At 41.3% G+C, this 18,795-nt stretch overlaps 1 protein-coding gene across 4 annotated transcripts in view; it reads left to right on the forward strand.

Moving 5' to 3' along the window:
• UNC79 (unc-79 homolog, NALCN channel complex subunit) overlaps window positions 1-18,795 on the forward strand; it is a 237,283-nt gene that overhangs the window by 168,687 nt on the left and 49,801 nt on the right. For 3 of the 4 annotated variants that reach the window (XM_032345110.1, XM_032345112.1, XM_032345111.1), the window contains 7 exons: window positions 1,208-1,324; window positions 3,947-4,030; window positions 7,265-7,367; window positions 9,807-9,947; window positions 12,355-12,393; window positions 18,017-18,129; window positions 18,218-18,303. In XM_032345110.1, coding sequence (XP_032201001.1) covers window positions 1,208-1,324; window positions 3,947-4,030; window positions 7,265-7,367; window positions 9,807-9,947; window positions 12,355-12,393; window positions 18,017-18,129; window positions 18,218-18,303 — 683 coding nt within the window. The remainder of the gene's footprint in view (window positions 1-1,207; window positions 1,325-3,946; window positions 4,031-7,264; window positions 7,368-9,806; window positions 9,948-12,354; window positions 12,394-18,016; window positions 18,130-18,217; window positions 18,304-18,795) is intronic. The other variant, XM_032345113.1, reaches the window with a different exon arrangement.

An 18,795-nucleotide genomic window follows, 5' to 3' on the forward strand; every position in this document is an offset into this window, starting at 1 on the left:
TCAGTTTGCTAGCTGATCATTTTGTAGCTAACCATACCGTGACTACCATGAATCAAACAGCATGCTAATTACATTAAAAATGTTATAATTGATTTCACATCTCACCGAGTTACAGTCTTGGTACAGTGATTGTGAAACCTATATATAACATTTAAGACTTTCCAGGGGCCATACAATCATCCAGTTTCTACCATCCCCTCATAGAGCATGTCCTTAAAGAACTTCAGTTTCTGAAATTGTCCTCCTGAGAGAGTGAATAACCAAACGCTCTCCAGTGTCCAGGAGTTTGGGATCATGCAAGAAAGTCCCGTTAGTGATTCTCTGCTTTTCTCACTGGGCTGGGGTCAGGGACTGATGGGACTCTTCCACAGAGGAATAGGAGGGTAGGAGACAGGTTGCTTTTTTACCCAATGGTCTACTGGTAGAAGTGTTTTTTTTTTTTTTAACTATTTTTCTGGTTTGGAAATGCTCATAACTTGACATTTCACTGGTGGGATATTTGTCAATGCTTAATTGCAGGATAAAATGTTACCACTGCTCTCTAAAACAAAGATTTGTACTAGAACACACTTGTGGAAGGTGATTCAACTTGCATTTCCTAAACAGTAGGCAGAGGCTCATATAGAGATTAAAAATAGTATTGACTTTGGAGTCTTCAGCATGTTTCGGTTTCTGTGACCACCTCATTTGCTTGTTGGCTCCCAAGTAATACCATATCACCTACTTTAATTTCTCTCAAGAAAAATTGGGGTTGATATGTGTCATTTTGCTCTAAAATACACACACACACACACACACACACACACACACACACACACAGAGGGACCTCCTGGGGATATAATGAAGCCTGAAACTATGTATGCACAAGCTCCATTAAAAAAAGTTAAGCTAGTATTATATGCCTTGAGTCCTTTTTGGAATGAGATAAAGTATATAAATAATAAAAAGTAAATGAAAGTAATCATATTGCTGTAACTGGAGTAAATACTTACAGGGTACAGAGAAGTGCTCATAGGCACTCTTTCATTCTTTACTGAGGGAAGACAGGCACCTGGAAGAGCAGTGTGCCTTAGTATTCCCCTTGGACGGGAGCAATTGCAAATAGCCAATGAAGGTTCATCTAAGATTCTTTATGGATTTGTAGAGCCTTTGTGTGCAGTGGAAATTTATTCCCCCTAGTAATCATGTCCTAATTTCCTCCATATAGCTCAGTATAGGCAGATGAAAAGGGGATCCCTGGGAGCTCTGACAATGAGCCAGTTAATGAAGCGACAGCTGGAACATCAGTCTAGCGCCCCCCATAACATCAGCAACTGGGACACTGGTGGGTCAAGCTTTTTCTTCTTGTTTTACCTCTCAGATTAGCTAAATGCCACTTTCTTTGTGTCCCCTCTGCTCTCGTGTGAAGGATTAGATGTTCTCTTGTGTTCTGTGGTTCAAGTAATTAAAAAAACAAAACTGGAAGGTGATGAATGAGTCTCTTTAAACTTTCCAAGTGTTCCAGAGTCACCTCTTTGTCCACTGGGGCTGGTCCAAATCTTTGTCGTTTAAGACCCAGATTCCAGAGGCTAGGTTATCTCTCTGGAGTTAAGCGGTATCAGTGCATAAGGAGGGAATGGATCTGTGATCTCATGATGCAAATTAAAAACCAGAAACAAAATGAAAAACACCAGATTATCAATAGTCTCTGTTTTGTGAAGCATCCCCCCAAGTGAGGGCATATTAATAGTAATACTAACTATGGCCGCTTAGTGATGTCGTGGTCCGCTGGTAGGTTTGGGAATATGAGCTCTGTGTTTTAGTTAGCGTGGTGACCAGCTTGCAGCCACAAACCCGCATGCTCGTACAGTGGGACTGCATCTTACCTCAGTTTTAAAGTAAGACTTTATCACCACGACGTGTCTATTTTAAACACGATCACTCCGCATTTTCTGAACCTTGTTCCTGCGTTCTGCACACGTACTCCTTTCCAAGCCAGTAGTCCTGCCACAATGCTGTTCTCTGGAATGACTGCCTTTCGTGTTTGGTTTTTCTTTTTTCTTTTTCTTTTGTAATTAAATGGGTCATTTGAGTTGCAAGATTACACATGCGGAAGCCCTTTGCAACACACGTGCGCTATGAATGTCATGGTTTGTTACTGTGATAGGCTCTAGTGGCCAACATTGGATCAGACTATTTCAGTATCTTGGTTAGTACTTTCTGGCCATAGTTCTGTGAGCTTGTCACTGTAATATCTTTCCTTATGACCAGGAATTGTGACGTCCACAAAACCGAACTATCGACAGACTTATTTTTTTCAAAACCATAATATTGACATACATTTTATCTTATCTCCCCCATCCATTGTTTTTTTCAAAAAAGGAGAGCTAAATAATTAAATCCCACACAAAAATACCCAATCCTATGTTTGACAGATAGTTTCAATTCTCCAGCCTTTATAAGGGTTCTTAACGTTTAAAGGTTTCATGTTGTGTCTTCCTTTAGGTGATAAGTGGTAGTGAATAATGGAACGTCCGAAAGCCAACAGGCAAGGGTCAAGGAGAAAGACAGGGTAACCAGCCTCAACAGCTGAGGGGTCTGGGTGGAGTCATTCCATCCACACCAAAGAGGGCTGACTCTGTTTCTCTATTTAGTGATGAAGCTATGTGAGGAACGGAGTGTGAGAGCCTTTGTTGGTTAGTTCTCTGATAATTAAATGCCCACCTTTTTTTAGGTTGACCTGGGGCTCTGAAGATTGTTTTACCATGCTTCTATTTTCTATAGCAAGTAGCTCAGCCTATGCTAACCATTTCAGATTTGGATTATGATTGCCAACTAGTTTGATTGACTCAGTAGAGTTATAAAAAGGCAAATAGATCTCAATTTCCAAACCAAATTTTAATCTAAAAACAGAGTCTACGTGATGCCAAATAACCCATTTAACTGAATTTTTCACATTCAACCAAACTCACTCATGTCGCTCTGGTTTCTCAGTTAATACTTGACATTTACATACTGTGCAATTATCTTTCACCTGTTTTCCTGGGCTTGTTTTCCATTCTCTGAGTTGGTTCTCTAGTCACCAAGTCCTACTAGAGCTTCATCTCAATACTCTAGGTTTGATTAGTGCCACGAAAAGTTCTCCCCAAATCTGACCACAGGAAAGTCGATCAATGCGTAAGTCAGTGTTAGGTGGCATGACGCATTATAGCACATATGTCGATTCGGTGACTCATGGTCTGCAAAGGGACAAATCTAATTGTGTTGACACTGCGAGAGGCAGTCTAAAACACGGGTTATGATCCATTCACCTCAGCATGCACCTGCTTGCTCGCCGAATACCTACCTCTTCTCCATCCGTGCTCATCTGATGGCTGCTTCTCTGTCTCATCTTTCATAGGAAGCAGATGTTCCAGAAGCCCCACTCCTCCATGTCTTCCCCTGTCCCTCACCCCTATCCTTCAGCTCTCAGTAGCTGACCTCACCCCTGTCCCTCAGCCCTCAGCGAGACACCTGCCATTTTCTTGCCACCTGTTCACCTGTTTTCTGTATGACCTCTCTGGCTATTGCCCCAAATGATTGCTTATTTACTGATGTGCATAAAACATTTATTTCATGGCTGTGACATTAGCCTTTCAGTTTTTTCATTTCATATCAAGAGGTAATGGTATTTGAGCTTTCTCGGTGGGGAGGTAGAGAATCCACACTTTTTTTTTTTTTTTGACAGTTTTAGATGCTCTCATGCTCTCCTGCTTTTAATTACATTGCATATACCTGACTGGCAGGTTTGTAGTGAAACCCCAGACAACCCTACCTGAAATCTAGGATGTTTCCTATATGTATTAATAATCAACAATAACAGTGACCCCCCAAAAATGGCCCCATGAGGTTATCGGTTAAATTCTTTGTATTGTGACTTGTGCTAAATTGACCACATTGAAGACTGAAATGCTCTCTTTATCCACAGAACAGATACAGCCCGGGAAACGGCAGTGCAACGTGCCCATGTGCCTAAACCCTGACTTGGAGGGGCAGCCGTTGAGAATGAGAGGTGAGTTGCGTCGTGGAATCTCAGACTGCGTGAGCTGAGAGACACTGTATATGTCACTCATCTGGTCTCCCAGCAGCTGCCAAAGTCTCTTCTTAAGCAGCTCCGTGAAGTGCATCCAACCTCTGCTCAAACACCTCCAGGGGCTGGGAATGCATGACATCTCCTCTTTGTACATTATCAACAGAAAGTTCTTCCTTATTGTGACTTTCTGTTTGGGACCACCTGAAACAAGTCTAGCCTCTCACCTAATTTTTTAGATGTTTGAAAAATAGCCACATTTTGCTTATTTCCTCAAGACCATATGTCCCTGGCTCCTTTGATATACCTCTTAATGCATATCAGCCATCCATATTATTGTGTATCTTCTCTGAACATTCTAGAATGTTGGTATCATAGATGAATAGCTTCTTTGAAATCTAAATTCTGAAACTGCACAAAATATACTCATGGATTTTGCTGCCCATTAGAGTAAGCTGATTTATAAATCTGCGCCAAGATCATCAGAATGTGTATTTTCCCAAATTCATCTCATGGCTTATCATTACTTTTGTTCTTTTTTAATTCAGAAAGGAGCTCCAGCGATCCTTTGTAAAAAACAAAAACACAAAAACAAAAAACAAAAAATGAACTATGACCGCCTCTTTTAGCTATTTCCCTCAATCAAACAGACTTATTATTTAGGACCTTACCACTCTTCTGATTTTCCTCAGAAATGAGGAGATATTTATCTTCAGCTTTTGCTGACATTTACTGGGCAACAAGTAGCAGTTTTAACCCCTGTAGATGATGAGACTCTTCTCATTTATGGGCCGAAGAAAAGCTTTTATGAGCAGAAGTCAGTGGTCAAACAACTCTGGTGCTTGCTTCTCCACGAGCCAGTGACTAAGTTAGCAGCCACAGAAATGGAATCAGGCAAAGGGAACAAAAGCAGAAAGACAAAGACGCTTTCACAGTAAACTGGGGAAGTCCACTGAGGCAGCTAAGGACGGATGGGCGCTCGCATCCTTTGAACAAACCAAAACATTTACAATGCCTCCTATCTCTAAGATTCCCAAAGGAGCTTTGGTCAAAATCTCTGCTTTGGAGCTGGATTTTGGAGGAGATCCCCTCTTTATCCAAGCTTCTAAGAACCTTCTATTTCTGTTCCTGGTTCCATACAGAGTACACTTGGGGTAGTGGTGCCGTCCCACAACTGGGGGATAACGGGACTGCTTTTAATGTTGCAGGTTTCATTGTAACTCAGCGAGAACAAGAGGTAGCTGAAGTATATAGATTCCTTTTGCATTCCCCACCCTCTTTGTCTACATTGCTCTTCTCCCAAATGATTCTCCATATTCAGAAATCCAGCAATTTAGCTAATGTTGCCATGGGAAGCCAGCGCCCCCCAGCTTTTATAGAGGATTGCCTTAAATACTGCATGACATGTTTTGTGTTGTCATGTGAATAAACAACTCCACAGTACTATTATTGTCAAAAACACCTGTTTCTTGGCATTTGTATTGGGTAATTATTGGCTTGAAACCACCCAAATGACTTTGATTCCTTCCTTTTTCTTGACTTGAATTGTGAATTCTGTTTAATAGTAATTGGTGATAATCTTCTGAAAGACTTAACTCAAGAATATATATTTTTTTCCTTTCAGTGCCTTGTTTCCAGTAAGACTGTATATCTATCATCATCTTTTGGGCTGACTTTTTCTACTTTCAGTATAGACATTTTGACATCTGGTAGACATGGTCTGTCAATGTTCAAGAAATGTGGAATATTAGATTTAAACTTTCTGTGTTTTGGTTGCTTGAAGCAACTTCATGCTGTTTACCTTAGTGTTTAATAATTAAATATGTCTCCTTTGATCTTGGCCCAGTTCTTGCCTTTTCTATTATTAATCAAAGTATAGTTACACTTGTAATAAATACTGTTGCTTCCACTTAAATCATCTTCTTGATGAAACAGCTGGAGATCCAACTGTTAGTGATAAACTGGGGTACAGGTAGGAACGAGTGTTAGTCAGAGATAGCTGGTAAATATTGTAGTAGAATATAGATACCCATTGGGGATCTTAGGAAGTGACATAAAGATATTTTTAGATACTTTCCCTTGCTGTTCGAGTCTGCAGATCTCCTGCTTCTCACAAACACACTTTGGAGCCTTTGATCTGTCAAGGGAATATACAGTCTGGCGGTATCTTGATTCTTGAAAGGCTTCAGTACAATTTTTTTCTCCGTCAGAGTGAAACACATTGCCCACTTTGCTAGGTTTCTAAATTTTGATGTTACTTCCTTTAAAAGCCGGTTTTCTGAATCTGAATCTAATCTTTCTCTTATTTAAGGAAAGATCATATAATTTTATTTTGTTTTTTAACACTTTTTCCAGTTCCTTGATGAGAAACAGACTCTTCAATGACCACTGAGTTTTTCTGCCTTCTTTCCTGCCTCCGTCTGGCACTGGTGGTTTTCTTGGTAGAGAACAATCCCCTGGCTTTCTAGGTTTACTCATTGCCAGAACATGTCGCCAAGATTCCTGCCTTAGGTTTCTCCGAAGCCATCAAAACCCAAAGTTTTAAACTCTCTGATGTTGATTGGCTGAAGTTGCTGGATGATTCCTTCAAAGCACTTGATCTTTCATTCATAAGTATTTCAGTTTGAAAAACAAAAGTCTTTTTCTTTGGGCTTATGATATTAATTTCCAAGGTATAAAGCTGTCGTGATATTTCTTAGCTCAAACCCCTCCCCTTGCTTAAGTGTGTAGAGTTTGGGCTCTTATTTCCACCTCAATTTAGCAGCATTTTAGGGTCGGTAAGCATTTGTGATTTTAGAAATGTGAGACCGTAAGGGCAGCTCCCATGTATGCCTAGCAAACAAGGATTGTAAGCTCACCTAAGGATGCTCTTGGATACGTTTCCCCCTTTTTCTATTGTCTTCGTCCCCTGTTGGCACAATGAACTCTTTCTGATTTTTTTTTTTTTTTGAAGTCAAGAAGCAAAGGGAGTCCAACTCTTAAAAATCACACAAACAGAAACAAATCACAGTCCTTCTTGAATTCATTTTATCCTTGAAACCAATAAGTCTTTCTTGAATTCCTTTGACCCTTGAGGGTTTTTCACAAAACTGTGGGGCTGATCCCATCACATCCCATGAGTGTGATCTTGGGAGGCTTTATGAGAGGAGGACGGGGCTTTTCCTGGCCCCCAGAAATAGACCTTTCTTCACCGGGTGTCTCCCTGCGTTTACACAGGTGCCACGAAATCCAGCCTGCTGTCCGCACCCAGCATTGTCAGCATGTTTGTGCCGGCCCCAGAAGAATTCACAGATGAGCAGCCGACGGTGATGACGGACAAGTAAGCTCACGTGGTTCTTTTCCTCACCAGAGTTACAGAATTTGAACATTTGCTCAGCACATTTTATACTTTAAGTCATAACTTGTTCGTCTAGGGGCCATGGCCCTAAGTGTGGGTAGACATTTGTTTTTTTTAGAAATGTTGTATCAGGGGAGCCTGGGTGGCTCAGTGGGTTAAGTCTCTGCCTTTGGCTTAGTTTATAATTTCAGTATCCTGGGATGGAGCCCCACATTGGGCTCTTTGCTCAGCAGGGAGCCTGCTTCCCCTTTCTCTCGGCCTGCTGCTCTGCCTACTTGTGATCTCTTTCTCTGTCAAATAGATAAATAAAATCTTAAAAAAAAAATGGAAAAGAAACGTCATATTGTTGTATGGCCAGCTTCTATTTATGCCAAGGCACATTCCTTTCTCAGTTTGGACAGATGCAAATCATAGCCACTTACTGATTATTAGAAGCTTCAAACTGTGAGGATGGAATTAAGTATGGAGACTTGATTCTCATTCCCATCCTGCCAGCAGAGCCCTTTCTCTGAGTCTCAAACTGGTTACGTCACTTCGAGGTTTGTCAGCCTTCGGTATCCCCAGATTTCTTATAGGATAAAGTCCAAATGCCTTTGCTTATGATAAAAGGCCCTTTAGCTTGTGAAGGTATGGCCTTACCTCTCCTCATCAGGAGCTCTGGCCCCAGTGCCTGCACCTTCTCCAGAACATGCCTGTGCTCTCTCTGCTGTGATTGTATAGGTGCCTTTCTCTCTTCACTTTCTCTGCTTGGCGAACTCCTAGTCATGCTTCAGGACCCAGCTGAAGGCAAAGTTTCCCTGAGTACACAAGGCAGAATTAGTCATACCATACACCAAGTTTCCATAGTATTTACTATGTCTTTGTGTTCTACCACCTACACATTGTATTTTAATTGTGTTATTGTTTACACATATAGGTTGTGAGTTCCTTAGGGACTGAGACCCTTTCTTCTGTCTTTTAAACTCTGAGTTCCCTGTACATTTCCTGGCACACAAATGCTTGAGTACTGAGTATAATAACGAATAAGATTTGTGGGATTTCCAGTTGGGAGAGATCTCTTCTCTCTGGAGAAGTCTCCAGGGAGACTTCCTGGTGACGCGGTGGGTAGGCTCGTGATACAGGTGCGAGGGGCTGGTGGGAGGATCTATGCAGCGGGCCCCCAGCATCAGCCATTCCTAAAGAAGCGAAGGAGCCCACCTTGAAGACATTCCCAACTGTGGAAATTCCACGTGGGGAGCAGTGAGCAGTGTGGGGAGACCTCTTCTTGGCTCCTCCTTCTGTACAATGTCCCCATTCTGTGTCCTCCTTTAAGTCCCAGTCTTTGTGTACGCTCCATTTCTCTTCTTTTTTATTTACAGATGTGAATCCTATTTTTTTTTTTTTTTGAAAGGTGGATTTGTCAGGGGTGTTTGTATTTGGGAAGTTTGCAGACAGGAAGTTCTCAATAGTGATCTTAGCTCTAGTTCCCTCTCTATTCCTGGTAGACTTCCCCTTCACTTTATTTATTTTTTTAAAGAAGATTTTATTTATTCATTTGACAGAGAAAGACACAGTGAGAGAGGGAACATAAGCAGGAGGAGTGGAGAGAGAGAAATAGACTCCCCACCAGGCAGGGAGCCCTATTCGGGGCTCGATCCCAGGACTCTGGGATCATGACCCTAGCCGAAGGCAGATGCTTTAATGACTGAACCATCCAGGCGCCCCGTCCCTTCACTTTATAAAGCTGTCCAGCTGTGGCTTCAGTTGAGATGAATGAAGTTGAACTTAGAGTAGATATTACCAAGAGCAGTAAGTTGGAAGTGGCATAAGAACAGGTGCCACTATGTCTTTTCCTATTATACTCAGTAGGTGCGGTGAGTTCCTAATTCTGATCTGAGTGAGTGAGAGGGAAGAGGCTGGAATCCAGACTCCCCAGGCTTTCTAGAATGTTCTCCTGGCTGAAGTATCCCGTGTCTCACCCACAAATAGGATACTTTTCAATTTGAGAGTGTAGGAAAGCTTCCATTTGTGTCTAGGCATTTTTCATGTTTAATTTCAACAAATGAAAAAAAAAAATCTAGTTACTGACTATCCCTAGCAATAATTTTACATGCCTAAAATCCCTTAACCAGAAGTTTCAAACTGTGAGTCCGACTGGCAGTCCCTGTAGAAGGGACCAATGATTCATGTCCATAGAGGCCAGACAGTTGTGAGTTGGACGTTTTCAGTGACTTAAAGAAACTTCCTGATCTCTGCCCTCTGTGCTGTTTCTGTGTCTAGGGGGAGGGTGGCATTGGAGTCCCTTATGTTCTCTGACAGTGGGGCCATGGACCTCCTTCAGGGGACTTTTCCAAGACTCCTGAGAATTGGCTTTATATACTTTGTTTTATCTTGAAACCATTCATGGTTTTTGTGGACAGCATTCCTCTGTTTTCTTTGCAGATGCCATGACTGTGGGGCCATTCTTGAGGAATATGATGAGGAAACCCTGGGGCTGGCCATCGTGGTCCTCTCCACGTTCATTCATTTAAGCCCGGACCTGGCAGCCCCACTGCTGCTGGATATTATGCAGTCCGTGGGAAGGTGAGTAGTGCTCTGGTTCTGTTTGGAAGTAAGGAGGAGCCTTATGCATTCTATACCTTGACATAAAAGCTATCAGTTCAAAAGTAAAACATTCTATAACCTTATAGATGTCTGATATTTGTGGATCAGCTCAGACTCATTTTAAAAATGGAATGGACCAAACTTCGGGTTGAATTCCCCAGCTGTGTCGGGTCATGGGTCACAAGGTCACAGTGTCAGAATGAAGCTAGAGGAAACCGCACTACGAAAACTATTCTTGGTTCCTCTCAGTTGTTACTTGGGTTAATGTGTGGGACAGTACTCAGAACGGTACACCTTTCACAGTTCAATGGTTTACAAATTTTAGATGTTATTTTTAGATACTACTATTTATAAGATTTAGATATTATTATCTCTCTTTACCGGTTTTAAGATAGATTCTCTAAGCATCTTGCAGTCTTGAGGCATTGTCCTGGGAGGGGAAGATGGAGTATAGTTTCATACTTCTGACTCAGAAAAGGAAAGGGCAGACCTATTTTGGGAACAGGGCTTTAAGCCAGACTGAGGGGAGATTAGACTTAACTACTTCACATTAAGAAAATTCCATTTAGTGGATAGGACATGAGAAAGAAAGGGATGTATTTCATGGGTATATGTAAAGTTCAAATTCAGGAACAAACTGTAGTCCTGGTGTGCATAATTGATAGGAGAGGACTGGACGAAATTCCGCATGAATGGGCTTCGTTCCATCTGTCCCGGCACAGAGCTAGGGTATAACTCTACCACCTTGAATACCTAGAAATAGCCATTGTGCAGGGATGAACAGTGGGTGATGGAGAGAGAAGAAAAGATGAAATATTTTATTTCAGTCCTAGATTTTAACCTAATCATAGCAATCATGGAGTACACGGACCAGCTTGTGGAACTGAGAGTTTTTATTAATGCAAGGCCACAATTCTTACCGTCAATACTTTTCAGATTTAGGACAGATAGAATTATTGTTCTGATCTGTTACCATCTCCTTGAAAGAGCTGATCTAAGTTGTAGTCGATATAGAGAGGGGTTTTATTTTGTTTTTGTTTAAAATAAGCAAGAAGAAACTGTGTTCAGGCACTTCTAGCTGTTAGGATGAAAAGGTGTGAGTTTTGAAGATAAGTAAAAGGCAAAACAGTAGCAGATGTATTTTTGCCTGCTTACATATACATATATTTAGATCTCTACCTCCTTTGGCTAGACTGGCAAGAGATGGGGAGGCGGGAAGGGGGGGCGGGGTTTTAAAGTAGCTGCCACAGCCCTTAGCAACCCAAGCCAGATTATTACCAGACCTACCAGGAAACAGGTTCAGCAGTCACCTGATTCAGGGCTCCCTTGCTCTGAATCAGTTCCAGATGAGGTAATGTGGATTTACAGAGACAGAGTTTATTTATGTTAGTCCCACAGGAACCATTTCCAGGGTGTTCCAAGCATATGTAAGCTCAGCATTTATCACCCAAGCTTTTCTGTGATTTTGTACTTTGCTCTCTAATTAGATCCCTCTTAAAATTTATCCAGTCCGTTATGTAGCTATAGCCATCAAGATTGCATTGGCTCCTCCCTTAATGACAGTTTATTTCACTTGCCAGTCAATGCTTATTGATTCGCTGTAGTGTCATTAACCAAAGCAACTGAGAATGGTGTCTTGTGTTAGCGGTTGCTGGACCCTCCATTCCTCTCCAGATGCGTTCTTGGCTGGGTGCACGCCGCTTGTGGTCTTAGGTCCATGAACTTGAGCATTTCCCTTATTTGTTTCTTCAATATCTTATTGATTGAGACATGTTTTTCTAAACCCACCCATTTAGCGGGTTTAGACATTCTCTTTCTTGCTATATATTTAGAATATTTTCATGTGTATGAACCATATAATTGTTAAAAATTACATTATATAATGATTCCTTAATACATTTCTCTTCCCAATATGTCATCTCAGTTTGTTGACAGATTAGTTGACAAACACCCTTCTTACCTATTTTACTGTCTTACAGAGACTTTTGCAGTTTATGGTTACATTTCAAAGGTGGAGTACAAAGAAATGAATTTTGAGTTGAGTTCATATGTAAAGACATGGACTGGGTCAAACACTGCTCTGTTCTCTGTCTAACCTCTGCAGTGGCCAGTCTGTGGCTTGGGCGGGTGACACGTTAAACCACCTTAACTGTGTGTGTCTCTGTGGAAGCATCTGGTTTGATGCAGAAAGCAGATCTCAGGATCTGGGCTAAGTTGAACCCTGGAGACTGATCACCAAGTGGGCCCTCTGTCCCTAATCAGTGGAATTGTCAGTGGTTTTCCTTCTCCCCATCTGAGCCAGGGCCACAGGGGCTCCCAGTGCAGTACTCATGCATTTCTTTGTGAAAACTTAAGATACTCATGTAACTCTGTTTACTTTTCCTAGATTGGCATCCAGCACCACTTTCTCTAATCAAGCAGAAAGGTAAGGTCCTAAAGTGGGTCCGAACCCACTTTCTTTTTGTCCCCTGAGCGTGTTCATCCTGTTTCTAAATCATCAGAGTGTGGACCATGGAAGGAATGTTCTTAAGTTCAATTGCAGTTCCAGAGAACGTTCCATCATTTTCTGTTCATTCATTCATTCGTGCCTGCTGTCACTCATTAACTTTTAAATTTTTATTTTTTCATACATTCACTTGTTTTAGTCATCAAGTACTTATTTTAGGCCACTCTGTAGCAGGTACTGTACTAGGTGCTTAGGTTTCAATTGGTGGCAAAAGGAACATGATTCCTACCCTCATGGGGCCTACGGTCTATCTGGAATGCCAACAGGATGAAAATATTTGCACAGACTTATCATTGTAAACAGTGCTTAAGGCCCTGGACACAATGTGCTGGGAGACCATAACATTCATTTATTCAACAATTATTGATGGAGTGACCACTAGACTGAGGATACTAATTAACAAAGGAGCCAGTCCGGACTCTCCTGGATCTTAAATTCCAGTTGCAGAGGCAGACAATAAGCAAGTTAACAAACGAGAGAACTGGTAATGCCATTTAGTATCATTCAGTGCTAAATGCTACGCAAAATAATCAGGGACGTCCAACAGATACGGAACAGCTTGCGGGGGGGTTATTTTGGATGTAATAATGGTCAAGGACAGCCTCTCTGAGGAGGTGGTATTTGAACAAAACCTGAAAAGGGGGGGAGAGTGATCCATGTGGCAGTTTATAGAAAGAAGTTTACAGCCAGAGGGAACAGCAAATGCGAAGGCATAAGTCAGGAGGGTGTCCAGGATATTTGGGGAGGCAGGCTGGGCAGAAGGAGTGGGGAAAAGTGTAGGAGAGGAGTGGACAAGGTGAGCACGAGGCAGGCCAGGTAGGTCCCGGGAAATCATTATACAGAGCTGGGCTTTTACTGAGGGAGGCAGGGAGCGAGGAGTGACATGACTTCCTTTGTGTTTTGAAAAGATCCCTTGGCTTCTGTGTTGGAAATAGGTCATGCAGGAAAGCAGGTCAGGGCGGAAACAGGGAAGCGAGCGTGGAGACCAGTTCAGTGGCAGATACAAATTAATAAAGACTTGGTTCAATGGAGTAAGAAGTGGTCCCATTAAGGATCTATTCAGAAAATATTGTTAAAACTGAGCCAGCAGAATTTGCAGATGGATCGGATGTTGGGTGTGGGAGAAAGACATAAGGCAAGCATGATGCCCAGGTTTTGGCCTGAACAGCTGGGTGGGTGGCTGGGCCATTACTGAGATGGGGAGACCCACATGAGAGCTGGCAGATCTGGTGTCGTCTGGGTAGTGGGAACAAGGGGCAAGGACAGAAAGGCTTCCCCTAAGAAGCGATATTTACACTAAGATCTGAAAGATATGACTTGAACTTGAGGGTGCAAATAGCTCTGGAAAAGCATCTGCCCAGGTTTCGAGGGGGGAAAGAACAGATTGTGTAGGAGGAACAACCACAAGACCAGTGTTTCTAGAGCACAGAGATGCAAGGCTGGCTTGCTAGGTGATACAGGGCCAATAAGCCATATTAAATCTTTGGGGCTTTCTAGCAGCCATGGGAAGCTGTTGCAGGATTTTTAAGTTGCAAGAGGTATGTGTGTAGCATCTAGAAAGGTGACTCTGGCTGCAGTGGGGAGAAGAAATCAGAGGAGAGTAGGGCGCTGGCTGGGACATTGGGCACATTTATCTCTCTGCTTTAGTTTTCTCATTTATAAAAGTGGGAAACCGTGTATAGCCTTCTTGTGCCGCAGGGGCACTTGCTGGGAGGTCCAAGGGGTTGGGTATCTGTGGCAGCGGAGCTGTAGCAGCGACTACAAACGTAAGGTGGCGCTGTTGTCACTGCACTTTCGTAACTTTTGTTTTAGGAATATTTACTCCTTTTTAAATGCCCATTTATAGAAAAATTTTTAGACTTCTTCCCTTAACATTTTATTATAAAATATTAAATATACTGTGAAGTTGGAAGGACTTTAGATTCCTATCACGTAGATCCTACAGGGAACATTTTACTTGCTTTATCACCTATACAACCCTCTCTCCATCCTCTGCCACCCCGTCATTCCTGTTTAGTTTGGGATGCATTTCAAAGTAAATTTCAGATATTAGCATACTTCCTGTATTCTTCGGCAAAGTTATTCACTAAAGTTTGATTTTGTTTAAGCCTTTTTTTCCTTTGAGGCACAGTTTCCATACTAGAGAATACACATACCTTATGTGTATTATGTTTACTGATTTCTGACAAATGTGTACCCCTGCATGACCCAAACCCCTGTCAAGATATAGAAGATTACTATCACCCCCAGAAGATTTCCTCGTGCATCTTCCCAAGTTCCACCCACATAGGCAAATACTAGACTGATTTTCTCTTTCTACCATAGCGCTTCATATAAATGGAATGGTACTGTATGTGCTCCTGGGTGTCTGACATCTTGTACTCAGCATAATGTTTTTGAAATTTGTTCATGTCATTGCATGTTATCAATAGTTTATTTCCTTTTTAGAGCTGGGTACTATCCCATAGTTTCTTTATTTATTCTTGTGTTGATGGGCATTTGCATTGTTTCCAGTTTGGGGCTATTATAGATAAAACTGTTAGGGCCATTCTTCTACAAGCCTATTTGTAAACCAGTCTTTTTATTTGTCTTAGATAAATAGCGAGGGATGGAACTGTGGCATTACATAACTGTGTTTGATTTTGTAAGACACTAACAGTGTCTTACGAAAAGTGGTTGTGCCATGTGGCATCCCCACCAGTAATGCACGAGACTTCGGTGTTCCACATCCTTGCCAAAATTTGATGGTGTTGATCTCTTTAATTTTAGCCGTCCTGGTGGGTATCTCATGAGAGTTTAAATTTGCATTGCTCTGGTGACTAATGCTGTGGAGTATTTTTTCATGTGCTCTTTAAGACCCTCTCTAAATCTTCTCTTGTGAAGTGTCTGTTCAAATCTTTTGCACATTTTTAACTGGGTTGAGTTGCAGGACTTCTTTATATTGCCTGAATACCAGTCCTTTGTTAAATATATCTTGAAAATATTTTCACCTAGTCTGGGGCTTACCTGTTCCTCTTATTAATATATATTTTGATGAGATATTTTTAATTTAGATGAAACCTAATGTTTAAAAAAATTTTTTAAAGATTTTATTTATTTGAGAGAAGGAGTGAAAGAGACAGAGAAAGAGCCACACATGCAGGGGAGTAGGACAAGGAAGGGCAGAGGGAAAGGGAGAAGCAGGCTCCCCGCTAAGCAGGCAGCCTGATGTGCGGCTTGATCCTGGGATCATGACCTGAACTGAAGGCATTTGTTTAACCAACTGAGCCACTGAGGTACCCCATAGTGTTTTAAAATTTCTTTTAAATTGATGATTATTTCTTCCCATTGTCATCAATCATCCTCAAATCAAGAAAATATTCTCCAGTTTTTTCCTCTACAAGTTTATTTATATTTAGCATTTATGCGATCCTTCTCAAATTAATTTTTATGTATGGTATGAGGATAGAGGTTGAAGTTCCTTTTTACCCATGTGGAAACCTAGTTATTTCAGCACTGTTAAGAAAAAAATGACTTTCCCTTTCCCCACTGGATCACTTTGTTGTATGTTAAAATCAAATAATGGTATTTGGGTTGATCTATTTCGAGGCTCTCTATCCTGTTCCCTCTATCGATATGTTAATCCGTAAGCTGGCACCACACTGTCTTGATTACTGTAGCTATTTAATAAATCTTGAGGTCCAAGATTATGAATCTTCCAAATTTGCTCATTTTTTTCTAAGAAGATGGATTTAGATATTCTAGATTTACCAAATTTCCATATACATTTTTGAATAAGCTTCACAGTTTGGGCAGGGAGCCTGTTGGGATTGTACTGAGACAATATTGGGGATGGTCAACAGCATTAAAATACTGAATCTTTCAATTCATGAATATGGTAATATATTCTCATTTCATTCCATTTTTTTTGTTGTTGTTTTTCTCAGCAGTGTTCTTTGGTTTTTAGTGCAGAGGTCTTGTACATCTTTTGTTAAATTTATTCCCAAGAATTTTGGGTGTTTTAATGCCAATGTAAGTGGAATTTTTAAGAATTTCATTTTCTAACTTCCTGCTGCTGGAATATGAATATGCAGTTGAATTTCTATATTAACATTGTAGGAAGCTGGGTTCACTTACTAGTTGTTGTAGTTGCTTTTAAAGATTTCTTGGAATCTAAAAGCATTTGTATGTAAAAAAATAATTTCTATAAATAGTGAGTTTTCCTTTTCTCCAATTTTTATGTTTTTATTGTCATATTGCAATGGCTAGGACCTCCAGTACAAGAATAAAGATGCTACAGAAAAGTCTTTAGTATTTCACCATTAATTTTGTTTGCTGTAGGTGTTCATAGATTCTCTACTGGACTAAGGATGTTTTCTTCTGTTTCTAGTTTGCTGAGAGTAATTTTATCATGAATGGATGTAAAATTTATCAGATGCATTTTCTATATTTATTGAAATAACTATATGGTTTTTCCCTTTATTATTTAATATATTGAATTCCATTCATGGGATTTTGAATATTACATCTTTCTTATGTTCCTGGGATAAACTCTATTCGGTCATGGACCATCATCCTTTTTATCTATAGTTGGATTCAGTGTCCATGAGGACTGCTGGTTTGTCTTGTTTTTGTTTTCATTTCTTTTTTTGTTCCCTCTTGCTTTGGTTTTCTTGTGACTTTGCTTTTTGTTTTGACTTTATCTGATGTTAGTTTTAGGGCTATGCTAGCATCATAAAATAAGGTGGGAAGAGTTCCCTCCTTCCCTAATTGTTGAAAGACTTTGTGTGAGTTTGGTGTCAAAGTTGCATGAAGAAATGTTTTTGACCTACAGTTTTGAATCAGCATTTCATTGGAGACATAACGTAGTCAAATGGTCTAGGTAAGAGGACTTCTTGCCATTCACCTATTTGGACTCTTTGATTTCTGCTTTCTTCCTGTTAATTCACTCCCTGATCACCTCTGGAACATCCTTCCTGATGCTTTGGTCTCAGGGAGGCATAATCATTTCTTGGCTCCCTCTTTTGACCAGCAGAGATGGTGCGGAACTGCATAGATGAAAGCCTTCTCCTTTTTACAAGTACTAGCTCAAGGTGCTCCAAGAAGAGTTCTCCTATCTCCCAATAGCTATGAACATCTCCCTCCCTGCATTCCCCCCCCTCCCCCAGATCAGCTCTCTCATAGCTAATGACACTTTCTGGGAGGGTCTTGCTGATAATCTCATCATGAGTTTCGTCCTGACTCTACGGTGTTCTGGACTTGGAGCCTTCGTAGGTCGCCTTTTGTCTGGGCGTCAGAAGGCTCATCTGTACTCGGGTGGCTCGAATTCATTAGTTGGGGACCACTCTGACATGTCCTGGTTCTCTCTTTCTAGAAACTTATTGTTAACAGGGACTCCGTGTAACTATAATATTTCATCTCACTGATGAAAATGACAGGGAGATCTTCCCTAAGAGGATCGATGTGTCAGTGCCTGACCTCTAAAAAAGGAGGTTCAGAAAAACCTAAACTCATGCTGGGTGCTCCATGAGTCCCTGTCTTTTCTCTCCCTGTGCGACCCCAGCATGATGGTTCCTGGCAACGCCGCGGGGGTGGCCAAGCAGTTCCTGCGCTGCATCTTCCATCAGCTGGCCCCCAACGGCATCTTCCCACAGCTGTTCCAGAGCACTATCAAAGGTAATTCCTCCACGGGGAATCCAGCTACCACAAACGTGCCCGCTTGCTGAAGCCCAAACACCACTAAATCTGACTGTTGACTTTCCAGATGGGACTTTTTTACGGACCTTAGCCACGTCTCTGATGGACTTCAATGAACTGAGCTCTATTGCTGCTCTCAGTCAGCTCCTGGAGGTAGGTTCGCTTTGAGGACACCTCTAAGCCCCGCCCTTCCTGAAGTCACGGCTGAGGAATTAATTCAGTCATTTAATTTAAAAACTAAATTTATGTTACATACAAAGATGTCAAATTCATCTCAAATAATTTAAATGCTTAAAATTAATTTGAAATAAAAACTGCCAATGCACAGAAGTGTGTCCATGGGATATGGCTGTTTTGTGTGGATTTACTATTTATTTAAAGCTTCTGGACACCCTCAGCTCAGGGGTGGATAGGCAACTGCTAAGCACACTCACTTCTGTTGAACATTCAGGCTCTCAGAAGTTGCTGTGGGTAGAGCGGCGCACAGTGTATCACGAGACTTGGAATCAAGTCTCAGCTTCCTGCTTATTTCTTGTATCGTGAGGATTGGATTCAAGTCCTGCATCTTTGTTCCATCACGAGACTTGAATTCAATTCTCAGGTCCATTGCTTATTCGTTGTGTCACAACGCTTGGGTTCATATAT

This window comes from Mustela erminea, chromosome 5 (genome assembly GCF_009829155.1).
Source record: "Mustela erminea isolate mMusErm1 chromosome 5, mMusErm1.Pri, whole genome shotgun sequence".
In the NCBI taxonomy this organism is placed as follows: domain Eukaryota; kingdom Metazoa; phylum Chordata; class Mammalia; order Carnivora; family Mustelidae; genus Mustela; species Mustela erminea.